This window comes from Pimephales promelas, chromosome 5, assembly GCF_988280905.1.
Source record: "Pimephales promelas chromosome 5, fPimPro1.hap1.1, whole genome shotgun sequence".
NCBI classification, from domain to species: Eukaryota; Metazoa; Chordata; class Actinopteri; order Cypriniformes; family Leuciscidae; genus Pimephales; species Pimephales promelas.
The window spans coordinates 40,759,851-40,775,646 of NC_142773.1; the positions used below are offsets into that span (position 1 = coordinate 40,759,851).

Sequence of the window (15,796 nt, forward strand, 5' to 3'; positions counted from 1 at the left end):
GATAGAGCGATAGAACAATAGAATGAACGTCAGATAGACAGACAGATAAAAAAAAGATAGAAAGAACAATGGATAGAATGACAGATAAATCCTGCTTAAGGATCCCAGCGGGGGTGTAAAATGATCATAAAAACTAAAAGATTTTGTAAGATCCCTTCATCCCTCCATTCCTCTACCAATCCCGTCCTCTACGACCCAATAAACAACAGAAACTCTGGAGTTAGTTTGTGTTTGTGATCTGTGGAGAGACCAATGACAGCTTTTATGACACGTTTCATCATCAGCAGTGATACATTCATTCATTCGTTCGTTCGTTCGTTTGTTCTTCTCCTTTATTATCATTTACAAAAACAAATCGTTTAACTTTAAATAAGTTAAAAAAAAGTTGCCTTGAACTGAAAGTCACTGAATATGTGTGGCAGACCGAGAGAAGACAACTGAATGTGAGGAGAGATAAAAATATAGTTTTTAAAAAGTGAGAGAAAGAGAGAGATTTCATGGTGTGCCGTCTGGATGGAGGCCCGACAGAGGCAGGGCGGAGCTTCTCGTGATGCTAAATGTAGAAAATCTTATCAAATGTCGCCCAAAAAAAAGTCACACTTTGTTCAGAGGTCTAATAATCTCCGCAAAACCAGAAATACTGTGCAAATAAACACTTGTTTTCCTCTGCCACTGATGTTCTTGGATCGCTTGGCTTTTCACACTTATTTTTCACGACTATATGGATGAATCACAAAAAAACATGTCCAGGTTTTATTGAACCGCAAAATTTATTCTTAAAATGGTTATTTTCTGCACGTTTACTCCAAATTCTCATTACGATAGTCCGTTCGATGTTTGTTCCCAATGGTGATTATCATGTGATCTATAATAAACATGGCACTTCAGTAATGAGAATCCGATTTTTTTGCCGTTACGGGAATGTGTTTGCGCTGTGCTTAATTGTTATGAACATTATTTGCATAAGTGCACAAAAAAAGGGTTAAGCTTTAGCAGGATACAATTCTTGTGATTTTAGGGTGAAATGTAACCTTGACTGGTATTGTGAGATTCACCCATATCAGCCACTTTTATCCGTGAAATAAAAATCAAATGCTAAAAAACAAAAGGTTCTGTTTGAACGCGTCCCTCCCGAGAGACACAACGTCTGCTTGTAAAAACGCAGTTCGACTTCAGATCTGCCACCGTCATCATCGTGCAGTTCGTCCTCTCTCTTTTTCTCAGCATTTTTCTCATGCGTTCTGCTGATTAAAAGCACGTCACGCGGACAGGTGCCCAAACCTCGAGGAAGCGTCGCTCCCAAGTTCACCGGTTTAAAAAAAAAAAAAAAAAAAAGGCTGTCTGAAGCAATATGAGAGTGTTTTTCTCTTCAGGGTTTGGCGTGGTGCTCTCTGACCTGTGTCCAGCCAGGAAAACATGTGTTAGTGATGAGCAGGTTCATCAGCTCCGGCTCCTGGTTCCAGCGAGTTCTAGATCAGTCCAGGGTGCTGAGATGATGATGATGATGATGTGTTGAGGATGTGGGTTGAGGTCTTATGAGTTATTGGAGGAGTTCTCGTTGCTTGGAGAGCTGGAGGAGGAAGAGGAGGAGGAAGAGGGCGAGAAATTCATCCCTGATAGGCCGGGCGGATCCGTGGCTGTGTTCTGCCCGCTCAAACTCTTCCTGCACACCGGACACGTGTCATGCTGGGAAACAGAGAGAGGACACACGCAATTCACAACTAATGCAAATCTGCATATTAGATATGCATATAAATGATAGTAGAGTGATTCCTGAAGGATCATGTGAAGACCCCTGAAAATTCAGCTTTGCATCATGGGAATAAATTACAGTTTTAAATATAATTAAATAGAAAACAGTTATTTTAAATTGTAATCATATTTCACATTATTACTGCATTATTTTTAGTAGATTTCTTCATATGTTTGACATTAACATTATTAATCCTTTAACTGTCACCCCCCTTTTTGATAATTGATATTAAAATGCACTATACAAACTTAAATGGTTGTAACTTAAGAATGCTTTGGAATATAGACCTAAGTTTGATCTTGTTTTAAAGAAAACAAATCAGCGGATTTTACTGAAGTGAAAGCACTTCAAAAAATGAAAGTATGAAAAAGTTATGGAAGTTATCATTTACAGTAAATCAAATATACTTTATTAATATATTTTTTAATATAAAATATTTTTTATTATAAAATTTACTATAAAATGAAAGCGATATATTTAACCAAGTTGTGTTCCAAATTTAAAGTTGATATCACAAAAATTGAAGTTCCCATGGGATTTTGTTTAGGCGTTATACCAAAAATAGCCACCGGGTGCCATTGAATTCCATTGTATGCATTCTGCTATAACAAATTAATAAATTTCTATCCAAATATCACTTCTGTCACTAAATATGGAACCTTGAGATACAGACCTTTCTGACAATATGTGTTTTGTCAGGATTAGAAAAGGTTTTGATAATAAATTATGAAAAATGATGGCCAAAGGGGGAGGGGCCTAATAAATAAAAAAAAGCGTTTCGTCCAATTTCAAAACGGTTTTCACAGGATGAATTCTGAGTTCGTAAGCTTTCAAATGATACCTAATTTATGATAACTACTAAATTATGTAATATAATAATAAAAATATATATATATATATATATATATATATATTACTTACCTTACTTTTTAAAATATATTTTTTTCTTTTTTATTGACAAATACTAATTATGTTTTATTATGTACTTTTAGCACTAAAAACCAAAGTTTCAATTAATAAAAGTGTGTGCGTCGACTTTTTGTGACAAAGGTCAGAAACTCCTGTAATGATGTTGATTTTTTGAGGCGCGCTCTTGTCATAAATTCATATATTACTATTCATTCATAATTTGTAAGAAAAAAAAACAGCGCTAAAATATCTATTTAGGAGTCTTAGACCTTTCCAACGATATATAGTTTGTCATGACTAGATCAGGATTTAATAGTATGTATATATAATTTAATAGTAAATATTAGGGGTGCAACGGTACAGATAGCCCACGGTACGGTCCGTACCTCGGTTTTTGGGCCACGGTCTCGGTTCGGTTGCGGTACATGTTTTGTGCAGAAAGAGACTGCTATTTCATCCCAAAAATATGTTTTATTTTTCTTATGAGCATAAACAGAATGTCACAGCAGGAAGAACATCAATGTGTATGGAATAAATTAACACTCTAGTCTGTACTGGACAACACTAAGCAATACAACCTCTTCAACTACCACGATATACAAAATGTAAACGAGCACACTTTAAAATATTCAAGTGGATCCCAATTCCAAACCTTGATGACTGGTAAATGAAGTGATCAATGTGAAAGAAAAAGTGCACTTTTACCTTTAACATAAATTAGCTTGTGGTTTGAATAAATAGAGCAGAGCAAAATAATATAATAAAAAAAACTGCATTCAGGATACAAAGTGCAATGTTATTTACTCATCCACTTTTGAGAGATTCTTGTGCAAAAATATACTGCAGTCAAACAATTGACTGGGTTTGCGTTGCGCATCCACTATGTGCTGGGAATGTAGAGAGTAGGCTACGTGGAGCCGGAGGTGAGGCGTTTATTTAGTAAGCGTGAGCGCCCTGGGGCGGGCACGTAACTTACATTCGCAGCCTGACTCAATATATGAGTATTCAATGTGCGGCGGCTCACTAACAACAGTTGGCTGTTTTGAATAAAACGACCCGTGTGAACGGGGAGCGCTTTATGAACATCTATGACGCGCGAGCAGCGCCGGTCTGTTCGTGTGTCTGTTAAGAGTGAGCGCTCGTGAGCGACACACACATAACCTGATTTATACGAGGTTGAGGTTGTGACAAAGCGGGCATAAGCTGGACACGAGCGCGAGTTCGCGGGCGAATTTAATAACGCGGAGCGTTGTTAACTAATTGATCCATATATAGGCCTAGTAAGGCGCTCCGGAATATAAGGCACACTGTCGTTTTTTGAGAATATTAAATGCTTTTAAGTGCGCCTTTTATAGTGCGGAAAATACGGTTAAAGGATCAGCACGAACTCTATGGCAGAACCGAAGCCCCGCGGGACACGAGGTTAGATTGTCCCGTGCAGGGCAGACCGAACGGTCCGGGATTTTACCGTGTACCGTTGCATCCCTAGTAAATATATGCAGGCACAAACATTAGTAAACATCAGCAATGGACACTTTATAGTGAACATGCGGTTCACACAAGCAAGCACGTTATTTACATCCTATTAATGTTCTAGTAATCAAGTTATAATAAATAAAGTTGAGATGTCTGAGATTGACGAGCACATTTCTGAAAGCCTGGTACTTTTTAATTGCAGCACATGCAAATTCATTTTAAAAATGAACAGGGTTCAAAGGTGCTGGATAACAGGAGGGACTCAAATGTGCCAGTTCTCCACCATTATTAACTCCTGCCCTACTGTACAGAACCTAATGAAACTAATGAAATTAATGTCGCAAGCAACAAATTGAATCAGACTTTATCTGAATCTCTCATTAATGAACAAATAAATTAGGTCAAAAGTTGGAAACGTCACCTGCTCGAGCCAGGGAACTATACAGTCGTTATGAAAGAGATGATTGCAAGGAAGTTGTCTAACGTTCTCTCCGGCGCTGTAGTCTTCTTTACAAACAGGGCACTCTAGACCAGCACCTGAAACAGAAACAGGAAGTGACAACATCGCAATCCACTATAATTCACAATGTTGATGGTGACTCTGCGCTGAAATTAGAGAAGTGAAAAGACTATATATTTACAAATTGAATGTCTGAATGACTAAAGAACTAATCAACTGCATTATATTTAGTATTTAGGTGCAATTTGTTTTAAATACACTACCAACAACTTCCACAGTTTGGGGTCGTTTCTGAAAGTAATCTCCTATATTTATTTGATTAAAACATACAGTAAAAACCTTCATATTGTGAAATATCATTGCAATCTAAAATAGCTGTTCTTATGCGTCACATGTTTCTTCAGAAATCATTCAAATATGCTGATTAGAAACATTTCTGGTTATCATCAATGTTGAAAACGGTTGTGCTGCTTCATATTTTTGTGGAAACCGTGATACATTTTTTTAAGGATTCTTTGATGAATAGCAAGTTCAAAAGAAGAGCTTTTTTCAAAATAGAAATCTTTTATAACGTAATTTTTAAAAGCTGATAGTCTTTTAAATGACAAAAAGTTATTTTAAAATGTCACTTTTAAATCAATTTAATGCACTATATTAATTACTTAAAATAATAAAATATTTATATATATATATATATATATATATATATATATTCCTCTTACCCACGTGCTCTTGGTTTATCTGGACAGTAGGAAGACTCTTAATCTTCTCTTTGTCTGCCGGAGGGGGACCCGTATTTTCAAACTGATTTAATAACTAGAGAACGACAACAGGGACAAATATGTAGTATATGATCACACTGTTTCATAATGTTTTTCATACTCATTGTGGTTGTGAAATAAAGAAAGTTTCAGCGATTTTATCATAATGCACCACTAAAGTGATCCACGTTACTCATCCACTGGGATAATACCTGTGTTATGATGGCATCTAATCCATTGGCACCCCATGCATAGTCCATTGGGTTAGAATGCAGCATTCCCCTGTAAGACAGCAGTTTATAGTGCAGTGATCAGATCTGAGAAATGATGGAAAGAAAGAGAAAATGTCATCAGACACTCACCACGGTCCCATCGCCATGTTTGGCATCGCTGTCGGGGCGATAATTCCGTTAACTAATTGTTGAATGATTCTGTGAAAACATTTTAAATTGTGACAAAAACATTTCATTTCACGCCTGCTGACAATCAGATTGTGTTATTAGTCTACACAGTAATGACCGTAATACATCATCGCCACAGTAACAGTATGAAAAGCAATAGATCGAGCTCTCCACACATTATGAACAAATCATTCCCAGCAATTTTCCAGTTGATTACTAGGTAAGGTTTTAAAAAACAATAAAAAGGAAATTAAGCTTACAAAAGTCTTAGCAAAATTATATTTCATAATTATATACATTTAAAGGTGCATTGCGCAAGTCTGAGTTTTTGCAGAACTACACCCCCTCTGGCGACAAGCAAAACTGCAAGCAGAGGTGTGCACACTCATGGACCACACACACGCACGCTTGCACGAGCCGTTCATAACCAAAGGAGCATCAGCCGCACAAATCTTTTGTTACAGACACATAATGTTTTCAGAGGTAATAAAGTTATAAATCTGCAAGTCATTTTAAATATATAAAAGGAAATGCATTTGAGTAAATTTCACACTTATGTGTGTGTGAGGGGAAAACAGGGGTTTTTGTTTCCATCTATCTCCATGTTGAACTGTTTACTGTATCCACTGATTGTATTATTATGGAAACACGTTCATGAACAATATAAGTTATGACTTCGTTTAGGATCCCGTTTGAGCCCTAGAGCAGAGCGGAGATCTCTCCGTTTGTTGAAAGCCTCCGATGTTGACTCTCGTCTTATTCCGACGCCTGGCACTAAGGTTGGGTATCGAGAATCGAGTATCGATTGGAATCGGGACTAACTTTTCGTTTTTCCCGGAATCGTTCAAAAGTTAAAATTTCGATTCCTAGTTTCGATATTCACAGTCCGCCGAGCGGAAGAAGAAACCGCTGAACAACACCAACGAAGAAGCGTCTACCGGAAGTGTTGGCATAATCACGCGAGTCGAACATGAGTACCTTACGTCGGCGATCCAAAGTGTGGCTTCACTTTTCTAAAAATAACGATATCTCGGCAAAATGCAAAATTTGTGACAAAAGGAGTATTTTTACAGAAGGAGTATTTCCTTCAGAAAGGCCGTTGGCTAAACTTTTTTGACCCTGCCTCTTAAAAGAATCGGAATCGAGAATCGTTAGGAACCGGAATCGAAACAAGGAATCGGAATCAGAATCGTTCAAATTCAAACGATATCCAACCCTACCTGGCACTAGACAAAAGTTTGCGTAGACTAGTTTGCGTTGGGGTTTGGAATGAACTACAAGCCGCTCTCTTTGAACCATCTTCTACTTTAGTGGAATGTTGACTAAAGTTGTGTCGCTCGAGTTGTCTTCGCTGATACGGAGAATGGCGGCGAATACACAAACCTGCAGACATCGCCAGGTGAGCGTGAACGCGCATGACGTCACGCCCAGTCTCAAACTCCGTCCCGAATCCCTCTTCTTTATTTCACTGTACAGGATTATAGAGGCGATCGCAGTGATCAGGCCTCATTCAGCCCATCAGGCGATTGTTTAAGCATGTATGCGTTAGAAAAACGGCTATTTTTAACATGAAATGTTGCACAATGCACCTTTAAAATTATATTTACTATATCACAATTTTATTTTCCATTATAGTGGGAATCCTAAATAGATCTTCCATACATAAAATGCAAATAAATCTGAGTAACAAATTCTCACCCTTCTAAAGTGGGCACACCCTCATGCCGCACCCCTTGTCTCCGGGGAACGTGGCGTCCCCGTGGCTGTCTCGACATGTACCGCTGTCGTGAGGCCATCTCCCGCTCTCTACGGTTCTCTGCGTCACGGTTATCTTCCCCGGGCAAACCTGCCCTGAAGTCGAAGCCCTCGTCGAAGATCCCCAGAGCAAACTGCCCATATCCATGCGGGAACGTAAACAAGTGCTGGTCCACATTCTGACGGGTGAAAGGAAATGCTTTAAACAACAGATGATGTGCTTCACACACACACACATGGTTTTCTTAATGTAGCTTAAGTGGCTTTCAATTAGAGCACGACCGATAAAGGATTTTGAAGGCCGATACCGCTACAAATATTTTTGGGTTTTAAAATCCGATATATCGGCCGATATTTTATTTATTTATTTATTTAAAACTGGACATGATAGTCACAAATTTTGTTGCTTATTTGAGTTAAGAGAACTGATGGGGATGTTCTTTTAATTGTTATTCAAGCAATGTATGTACCGTGCCCAACTCAACGAGTGTTGCCAACAGGGACCAGTGCCCTCTGGTGGACAAACTATACAACTCCAACACTCATGACATGGTTCAAGCGTGTTTCGTCCGTTTTTATTTTATTTTTGAAATATTCATTTATCGGCCATTATAACTGCCGAAACCGATAGTTTGGAAAATGCCTAATATCGGCCGATAATATCGGTCTGCCGATATATCGGTCTGGCTCTACTTTCAATACAATATTAGAGGCTTGGGAGAATATTCTGCACTATTTAACAATTTACGATTTGCATGCTTGCAACGTATTTTCAAATTTTAGTTAAGAGATAACTATGAAAATCTAAATTTTTTAATATGTTGCCCTGGATAAGAGCATGTATTAATGTATGTTGTCAAAGTTTGCATTCAGGTTCAGAAATATGAACCAAGCCAGTTTGCACACAGCAGTCAACATGTACTCATCGGCCACAAGCACGGGTAAGAGAAAGGCTGGCTGTACAGCACAATAATAACTAAGCTCTTCAACATAGACAAGAGTCTGACAGCTCACCTCAAATGAGGGGCGATTCTGATCATTAGAGGCTGTAGATGTGGACCCATTCTCTGCACTGGAAAAAGAGAGAAGAGAAAGAGAAAAATGATGAATTAAGGCTAATTCACACACTGCATTGATAGATACAGAACAACGTCATGTCACTTCAGATATTATAAATCTGATTCAGCATGTTCAACCGGCCAAAACAAGCTCCGCCAGACGCCAACACACTGATCTGTTGGTGTGAATTGGCCTTTTTTTCGGAAAATATAATGTAATGTTTCAGTGTCTGTGAGGCAAGACTTTACCTCCCTTCTCCAGGTAACTCCTCGATGAAGCCAGACTCACACCGCGGACAGATGTAATCCTGCAAACAAGAGAAGAGGATGTTATACACACAGCCAGGGTAACATCACTCAACATAAGCAGATTATAATGCTTTTAGAAAATAGCGAGAGAAGCAATATGTTAATATAAAATAAAACTGCAGCACTGTATCTGGTCTAATGTGGCATCTGCAACCCATCCACTCTTGCACTCGGCAGATTTTTCTTCATTCATAAACTTCTCCAAATCCTCAGCTCCTTTACGTGTTTGTATACGCCTTATTCACAGCAGCGCCATCTTTGATTTTTAATGAGAATGAAAGTGAGGCTGTGAGGGATAGACTTGCATCTTTTCAATGGGCTGTACTGTTATTTAATGTGTTTTCGGATTGTTCTGCTCATGAAACACTGGAGAAATATCTTTTAAAGAAATGTCAGTTGACAAAAAACTCCCGACAATGTAAGCTGTGGAAAATTGTAAGTAATCTAGCAGCTTTTTACAGCGGATGCCATTGGAAACACGGTAAGTCTATCCCTCACAGCCTCACTTTCATACCTGTCATGGCGCTGCTCTGAATAAGGTCTATACAAACTATTTTGCTGGCGATCTGACGATTTTATATCGTGAAAGATCTTGAAGACGTCCACTATCTAATTTACAAGCGAATCGTAGAGATTGTGATTTTATATGTCCTCTGATAATGTTAAAATACAGTATGGCTGTGCTGATTGGCCAAATTATATCATGTGTCTTTCATGCATGGTGACGCAATTGAAAAACAATTCAACAGCAGTAGGGCTGTGCGATGATGAATCAAAATAGTTTCAACTTTGGCTTCCAAAGAATATGAAAACGTGATAATTAGGGCTGGGGTAAACGATTATTAACTAAACGATTAGTTGGGCGATTATTTTATCGATTAGTCGACTAATCTAATGACTAATTGGAAGACTAGTATAAAGAATATTTTTTTCTGCTGCTCAATTAAAAAAAACAACAACATCTCAAATAAATACTAACATACTGAATTAAGATACTATAAGCTGGCTAACGTTAGTCTAATGTTATGTATTTGAACACCATCATTATAACTCTACAACCGCCAAAACCGTGTTATTAAAATATTTTTTACAAACATTTTTTTTATCATAGAGAATGTTTAAATATTAATATCAGCTGAGGAGGGAAATGGAGGCGGAGTTCACCTACTGATCAGAGCGCGTGCTGACACGGAGTAAAGCCTTGTTTATACTCGACACGTCCGCACGAGCGCGAATGTGCGCACGGCAAAAATGACGCGTTGGGTGCGCAAGACCAGGAAGACTGTGGCTGGCTGTGTGTACGCCTTTTTTTGTAACAACGCGCCCGGCGCCGCGTCCAGGAGCAACTTTAAGCCGAATCTTGTACGTCTCACCACACCTGCACCCAGTTTGCGCGTCTAAATTGCATTTTTTTTTTCTTAAGGGTTTGTTTACTGTGTGTGATTCATTTAATGGATAGCACATTCACTTCTAGTTGTCTTCGTCCTCTATTCTGCAATGTTTCGGTCTCCCATGTGTGTGTGGCAAGCTGTACCGCCGGGAACATGCAAAAAATAAATAAATAAAGAAGCGTCGACGCAAAAATATGACGTCGACGCAATTTTCACGTCGAATCATCGACGCGCCGCTACAGCACTAGTGATAATCAAGATAAATGATCATTGTGTCGCATGCATTGCTTCCTTTAAATAAAAAAAATCAATACTATTCGAATGCTGTTCGAATATTGTTTTTTTATGTATATTTTTTACATTTTCTTTTTTATGCAATCTTGCCTTTTCGCCGCCTTGGCTTACACGCATGTGAAAATGAAATGCCTTTGTTTCGTCTGATGTAATGTTTTTGAATCGTAACACAAGTGTGCACGTTATCCACGGTGCATCATCATAACAACTGTCTAAAATGGTCGCCTGAATGTTTAACGACGTAAAAAGCGCCCCCCCAAAGCGCCTGTGAAGCGAAAAACACAAATATCTCAACGGATTCGGTGCGCATCGAGCTTGTTGGAACGTCTAGGCGAACTGAAAAGAACGATGGTGGTGTTTTCGCGGAGATATCAGCCGAAAACCATCGGAAGCGCTTCAACCATATTCAGCATGAAGAAAATGTGTATTAGATGTCCATCTAGTGGACCGAACGTGTAACAACAACCACATGCTATAGTGGCATTGGCGATCCATAAGCATGTGTTAATGTCGTAAATATTAATAATAGGATCAATTTAAGCATTTAATATTCGAATATTAAATAAAATAAGGAATGGAATTCGAATAGTATTATAGAGGAAGATTGACATCCCTAGTGCGCCGCGAGATGGAGAGAAACACGGACGAGCATATGCTTGGGGTTTCAGGTTGGCGTATAAATGCTCAAATACACACAAATATGTCAAAATGTCTGTATTTACACAAAGAAAGTCAATTATGTATTAAGTGAATAAACAGTTGGGAAAGAGATCAGATGCGTGTAATTATATAAGATCAATAATGTTAAACAAAATCACTCACTGCTCTCGACTGAGTAACTTTAGTAGTTTTAATAATAATAATAATGTATAATAAAAATGTATATTTAATACAGTGACGACTATGCAGTGTTTTAAGTTTTTACTGGTATAAATGACTATTTTAACTGATTATTTAATGCAATACATAAGCTTGCTCCTAGTCTGGATATTCTCTATACATCTCAAACTTAGGACGATCGTGATTGTTTTAAAACCGGAATATGATGAAGATATGAGCTGCATTTTCCCACAAATTAGCATAAATGAATTTTTCAGAATTCCCTCAATAGGGAAAAGCCGTGCAGATTGATGACCTCCTGACCTGCAGCTCAGTGACTGCAGTTCTGCCCGGTTTGGGCTCTTTCTAGAGGCTCCGCACAATAACAGGAGGATAACAACGGCACAGAATGAGAAAGAGACAAGCAAAAGAGCTTTGTGACGCCGTCTATTCTCTGCCCTGAAACCTCATACAAGGAGCAACATATGATGATCCTTTTGGAAAGATCTCATATCTCCTGACAGCTCTGTGTATGAAACAGACAAATTATGTGTCCTGGCTCATTCGTTGTAAAGCGGAGAGTGAGTTAAAGCATTTTTAAAGATCACATCCTCATTTTCCAACTGAGCGTCAGCAGAAAGTTACCAACTTGTGTGTTAAATCCACTCATATATTACAAAATTATTAATCAGCTGATCTCATTACAACCATTTTATGGATAACACAAACTGAACAGATATTGCTATTAGTTAATAAAACTAATATCAACAAGCCTTCAGTATCAACCAACTGAATTACACGTGCCATCAAAATCTCACCAATCTAAAATAATCAATCTAACCCTAACCCTAACCCACACACCAATAGATCTCACGATAATATACAGCTAGCTATACGAATCAAAGATCAGAAACCTAACACATAAAATCTACATTTTAATCTTCTACACATTAGTTATCATCAGTCTCAAAATATTTAATATGATTATGAATAGTTGACAAATCTAACCAGCAGATCTAAAACAATCAGCTTTCTGTCAACTGAACGACTTCAATCATGAGAAATAGACTGATAAAAACCTTTTATCGAAAATAAGTCTTCAAATAGGCCTAGTTAAAAACACAACTGACCAGCCAATTACAGATCAGAAAAACACACAAACATTGAGAATCAACGTCTCTTCATTAAATAATTAGGCCTAGTTAATAAAATCTAACTAGTCTCTAATAACCACCAGTTTTCCATTAAAGCCAGATTAGTTTAGAAACATTACTATTTTTAATTGGAATACTCATCAAACCTGCATTTAGTTTTTTTTTTATGATTGCAGCAAAAACAGTAATAGTTGTGAAATATAATTTTTTTCTATGTGAATAGTAAATCCATAAAGCAAGGATGAATTTTCAGTATAATTCCCCCATATTCAGTTTCACATGATCCTTCAGAAATCACTCCAATATATATGATGATTTATTATCAATGAAAGAAAACGGCAGTGTATATTGTTCAAAAGGATTTCTATTTTTTAAGTAGGTGAAATGGTTATTTTTTAACTTATTATTCGTCAATAAATCCTGAAAAAAGTATCAGAGGTTATAAAAAAATATTAAGCAGCACAAATGTTTCCTACATTGATAATAAATCATCATATTAAGAGTGATTTCTGACGGATCACGTGACAATGAATACTGGAGTAATGATGCTGAAAATACAGCTTTGATGACAGGAATAAATTACATTTTACAAAATATCAACGTAGAAAACAGTTAATTGAAATAGTAATAATATTTCACAATATTTCTGTATTTTCATCCAATAAATGCAGCCTTGGTGAACAGAAAAGACTTTAAGAATAACGACACCACAGATCAGACACCAAACATGGGTTAGCTCTCATAACTAGTTCTCCGTTCTGAACAAGTAAGCTACATGAACTATATAGCCTATATATATACAACACATATGAAACACAAGCCTGAGTAACTGACAAGCGAATATCATCGCGTCAATTATCATTATCTTCTAAAAACTCGCCAGTAAAAGTAACGAGCTCATCATGTCACAACAACCAGTCTGCTTGTGGTTTGACAGGACGGGTTAACGTTATAACATTACACACAGCAAAGCCCGGAGATCCCGGTTAAATCTGAAAAGAGTTCGTCTGATTAAACTCTCATGTCTCAAATAAATTGTAATTTCATCAGATCCTCATTTTAATCCTGTTTGTTGCTATTGGCAACCAGTTAGCCGTTAGCACAGCTAGCACGGAAAAACGCTTTAAGAGGCCGTTCGAGCCGTTATATCCGTCCACGCCGAGTCAAACTCGCCGGGAGAGGCTCGTTGAATCCGCTACGTCTTACCGGTAGCCGAGGGCTGATCTCTTCTGAACACCGGTGACAGAAGAACCGGCAGGGCCGCGGGGGAGCTTCCGCCATCTTCGCTGCACGACCGACTGAGAGCGAGAACGAGGCGAAGTATGGAAGCCCGGAGGGAGCAAGAACCAATGCTGTGTTGAACGCGTACGGACGACGGAACGCGTTTGGGAAAATACACACAGCGCGAGCCTTTTGATTGACGCGATGAAAAAAGTCTTACAATAAGGACAAAAGAAAACATTCTTGAAACAATATTGATTTGCCCGCACAGTAAAATTTCCATTAGGACAGGCCACTTTAGTCACGTATTTTAACACTTATTTTAGACATGAACATTATGACATTGCACAACATAAAATACAAACGCTGAAAGTGACATCTAGTGGACAAAGTCTATCATTATTTTCACCCATTATAAAAAGATTCCTCAGCAACTAACTGTTCTAATATATTATACTAATTTATAACTAATCATATACCGAGATTATAAAGTTATAATAACTTATAATTCATATAATAATAATAATAATATTAGGAATGTTATGAATATTATAGATCTGTGTAATGCCATCACAACCCTGCAGATGGTGACAAAGCATTAACAATCATTGAGAATTACGTAATTTGACAATGAAACACAACATGAGCTCATGCACATATGTGATCGCCTTCGTGTTTTTGATTCTCGAAAAAGAAATTCAAATATGTATCGCATAATAAGAAAGCAGTTAAAACAGTTTCTATATGCGAGTTAATATATTTACATAATGTTTGCATGTGTTTTATTGCAGTTCAGACTGTACATTGTCAATTTTTGTTTGAAGTTTAATAAAAGTAATAAAACATCAATTCGATCATCTACGAAATGAAAAATCATGTGTTTAGTTAACTGAAATTAAAACCATAAAAAAATCTTTATGTTACCTGTAATAAAATAGCCTAAACATATAAACTTAATATAAAATAAAATAAACATGTTTTATTTTATAATTGAAATAAAATGTATCGTTTAACTTGAAGTAGCCTAATAAATTTACAAAAACTTAAACTGAAATTAAATTTCCTAAAAAACATTTTAAAAAAGAACAAAAGTTACTAAAACGTTAACTGAAGTAAAAATGGAAAATATAAAAAGAAACAATAAAAATAAAAATTAGAATACACATAACTATAAAATAACAGTAATTTTCACTTTTGGTTGTAGATGACACACAAAAAATAGCATCTTTAAAAACAGTTTTAAAACAAGAAAAATAAAAAAAATCAAACGACAGAAACTCTTTGAGGTCACAAGCATGCAAACACACACTCTCTCTCTCTCTCTCTCTCTCTCTCTCTCTCTCTCTCTCACACACACACACACACACACACACCTGTCAGCTGCGCTGTGAATGAGGTCTGACTGATGTTGACTAATACATCTGGCTGTCTTCGTGAACTGATGCCAAGTTACATTGGGAGTTTGGCAGAGAGAGCTGAGCGTTTGCACGACTAACCAGACAATAAAAGATACTGTGCAGTTCCCTAAACCAGGGTTTGCATATTTTATATCTTTAAGATGTCATGGACCTCGAAATATGATCATCCTTATATGAGTGACCCACATTTAAAACTCTAAAACCTTTATAAACACCCAATTTATATGCTGAAAAATTGATATTATACATCTTTAAATAGTTTCTATTATATTTTAATAATCTATATATTTTTTCTTCTATTCTTCTATCTATTTTTTTCTTCTCACTATAGTAATGTACTGTTAAATGTATTGAATTTTAATCTCGTTTTTATTTATATTAATCGATTTTTTAAATTGTATATTTCAATCTATTTGATAGATTAATAAACAAATATTTAATAACAGCAATGTGACATTCCATTTAAAACATATTTTTGTTAATGTTTTTATTATTAAGCATTATGAGACATTTTATGGAACATTTTTAAAAATGTACTTGTCACAATGCAAGACTATTTTTAAATAGAACATTTTTAAATGGCAAATTTAAATATTTAAAAACAGAAAAATGTTTAA

General features: G+C 36.8%; 2 protein-coding genes across 2 annotated transcripts in view; both read right to left on the reverse strand.

The window, feature by feature from the left end:
- hsd11b1lb (hydroxysteroid (11-beta) dehydrogenase 1-like b) overlaps positions 1 to 15,796 on the reverse strand; it is a 178,975-nt gene that overhangs the window by 144,568 nt on the left and 18,611 nt on the right. The gene's annotated exons all lie outside the window — the stretch shown is intronic.
- Positions 1,376 to 13,901, reverse strand: rnf126 (ring finger protein 126). The gene is made up of 9 exons (XM_039649215.2): positions 13,747 to 13,901; positions 8,823 to 8,881; positions 8,530 to 8,587; positions 7,459 to 7,694; positions 5,722 to 5,790; positions 5,572 to 5,641; positions 5,321 to 5,414; positions 4,560 to 4,675; positions 1,376 to 1,686 (listed from the first exon to the last, which is right to left on the reverse strand). Exons 1-9 carry the CDS (start codon positions 13,819 to 13,821, stop codon positions 1,534 to 1,536), a joined length of 930 nt encoding a protein of 309 aa, XP_039505149.1. The 5' UTR covers positions 13,822 to 13,901; the 3' UTR covers positions 1,376 to 1,533.

What these genes read in the sequence shown, in the direction of transcription:
- rnf126 (XM_039649215.2), bottom strand. Translation starts at nt 13,821, where the DNA reads ATGGCGGAAGCTCCCCCGCGGCCCTGCCGGTTCTTCTGTCACCGGTGT. An exon ending in GAGTTACCTGGAGAAGGGAG is followed by an intron (nt 8,588 to 8,822) that starts GTAAAGTCTTGC and finishes CTCTTTTTCCAG; the next exon opens with TGCAGAGAATGGGTCCACAT. An exon ending in GGTGTGCCCACTTTAGAAGG is followed by an intron (nt 5,791 to 7,458) that starts GTGAGAATTTGT and finishes ATGTTTTCACAG; the next exon opens with AATCATTCAACAATTAGTTA.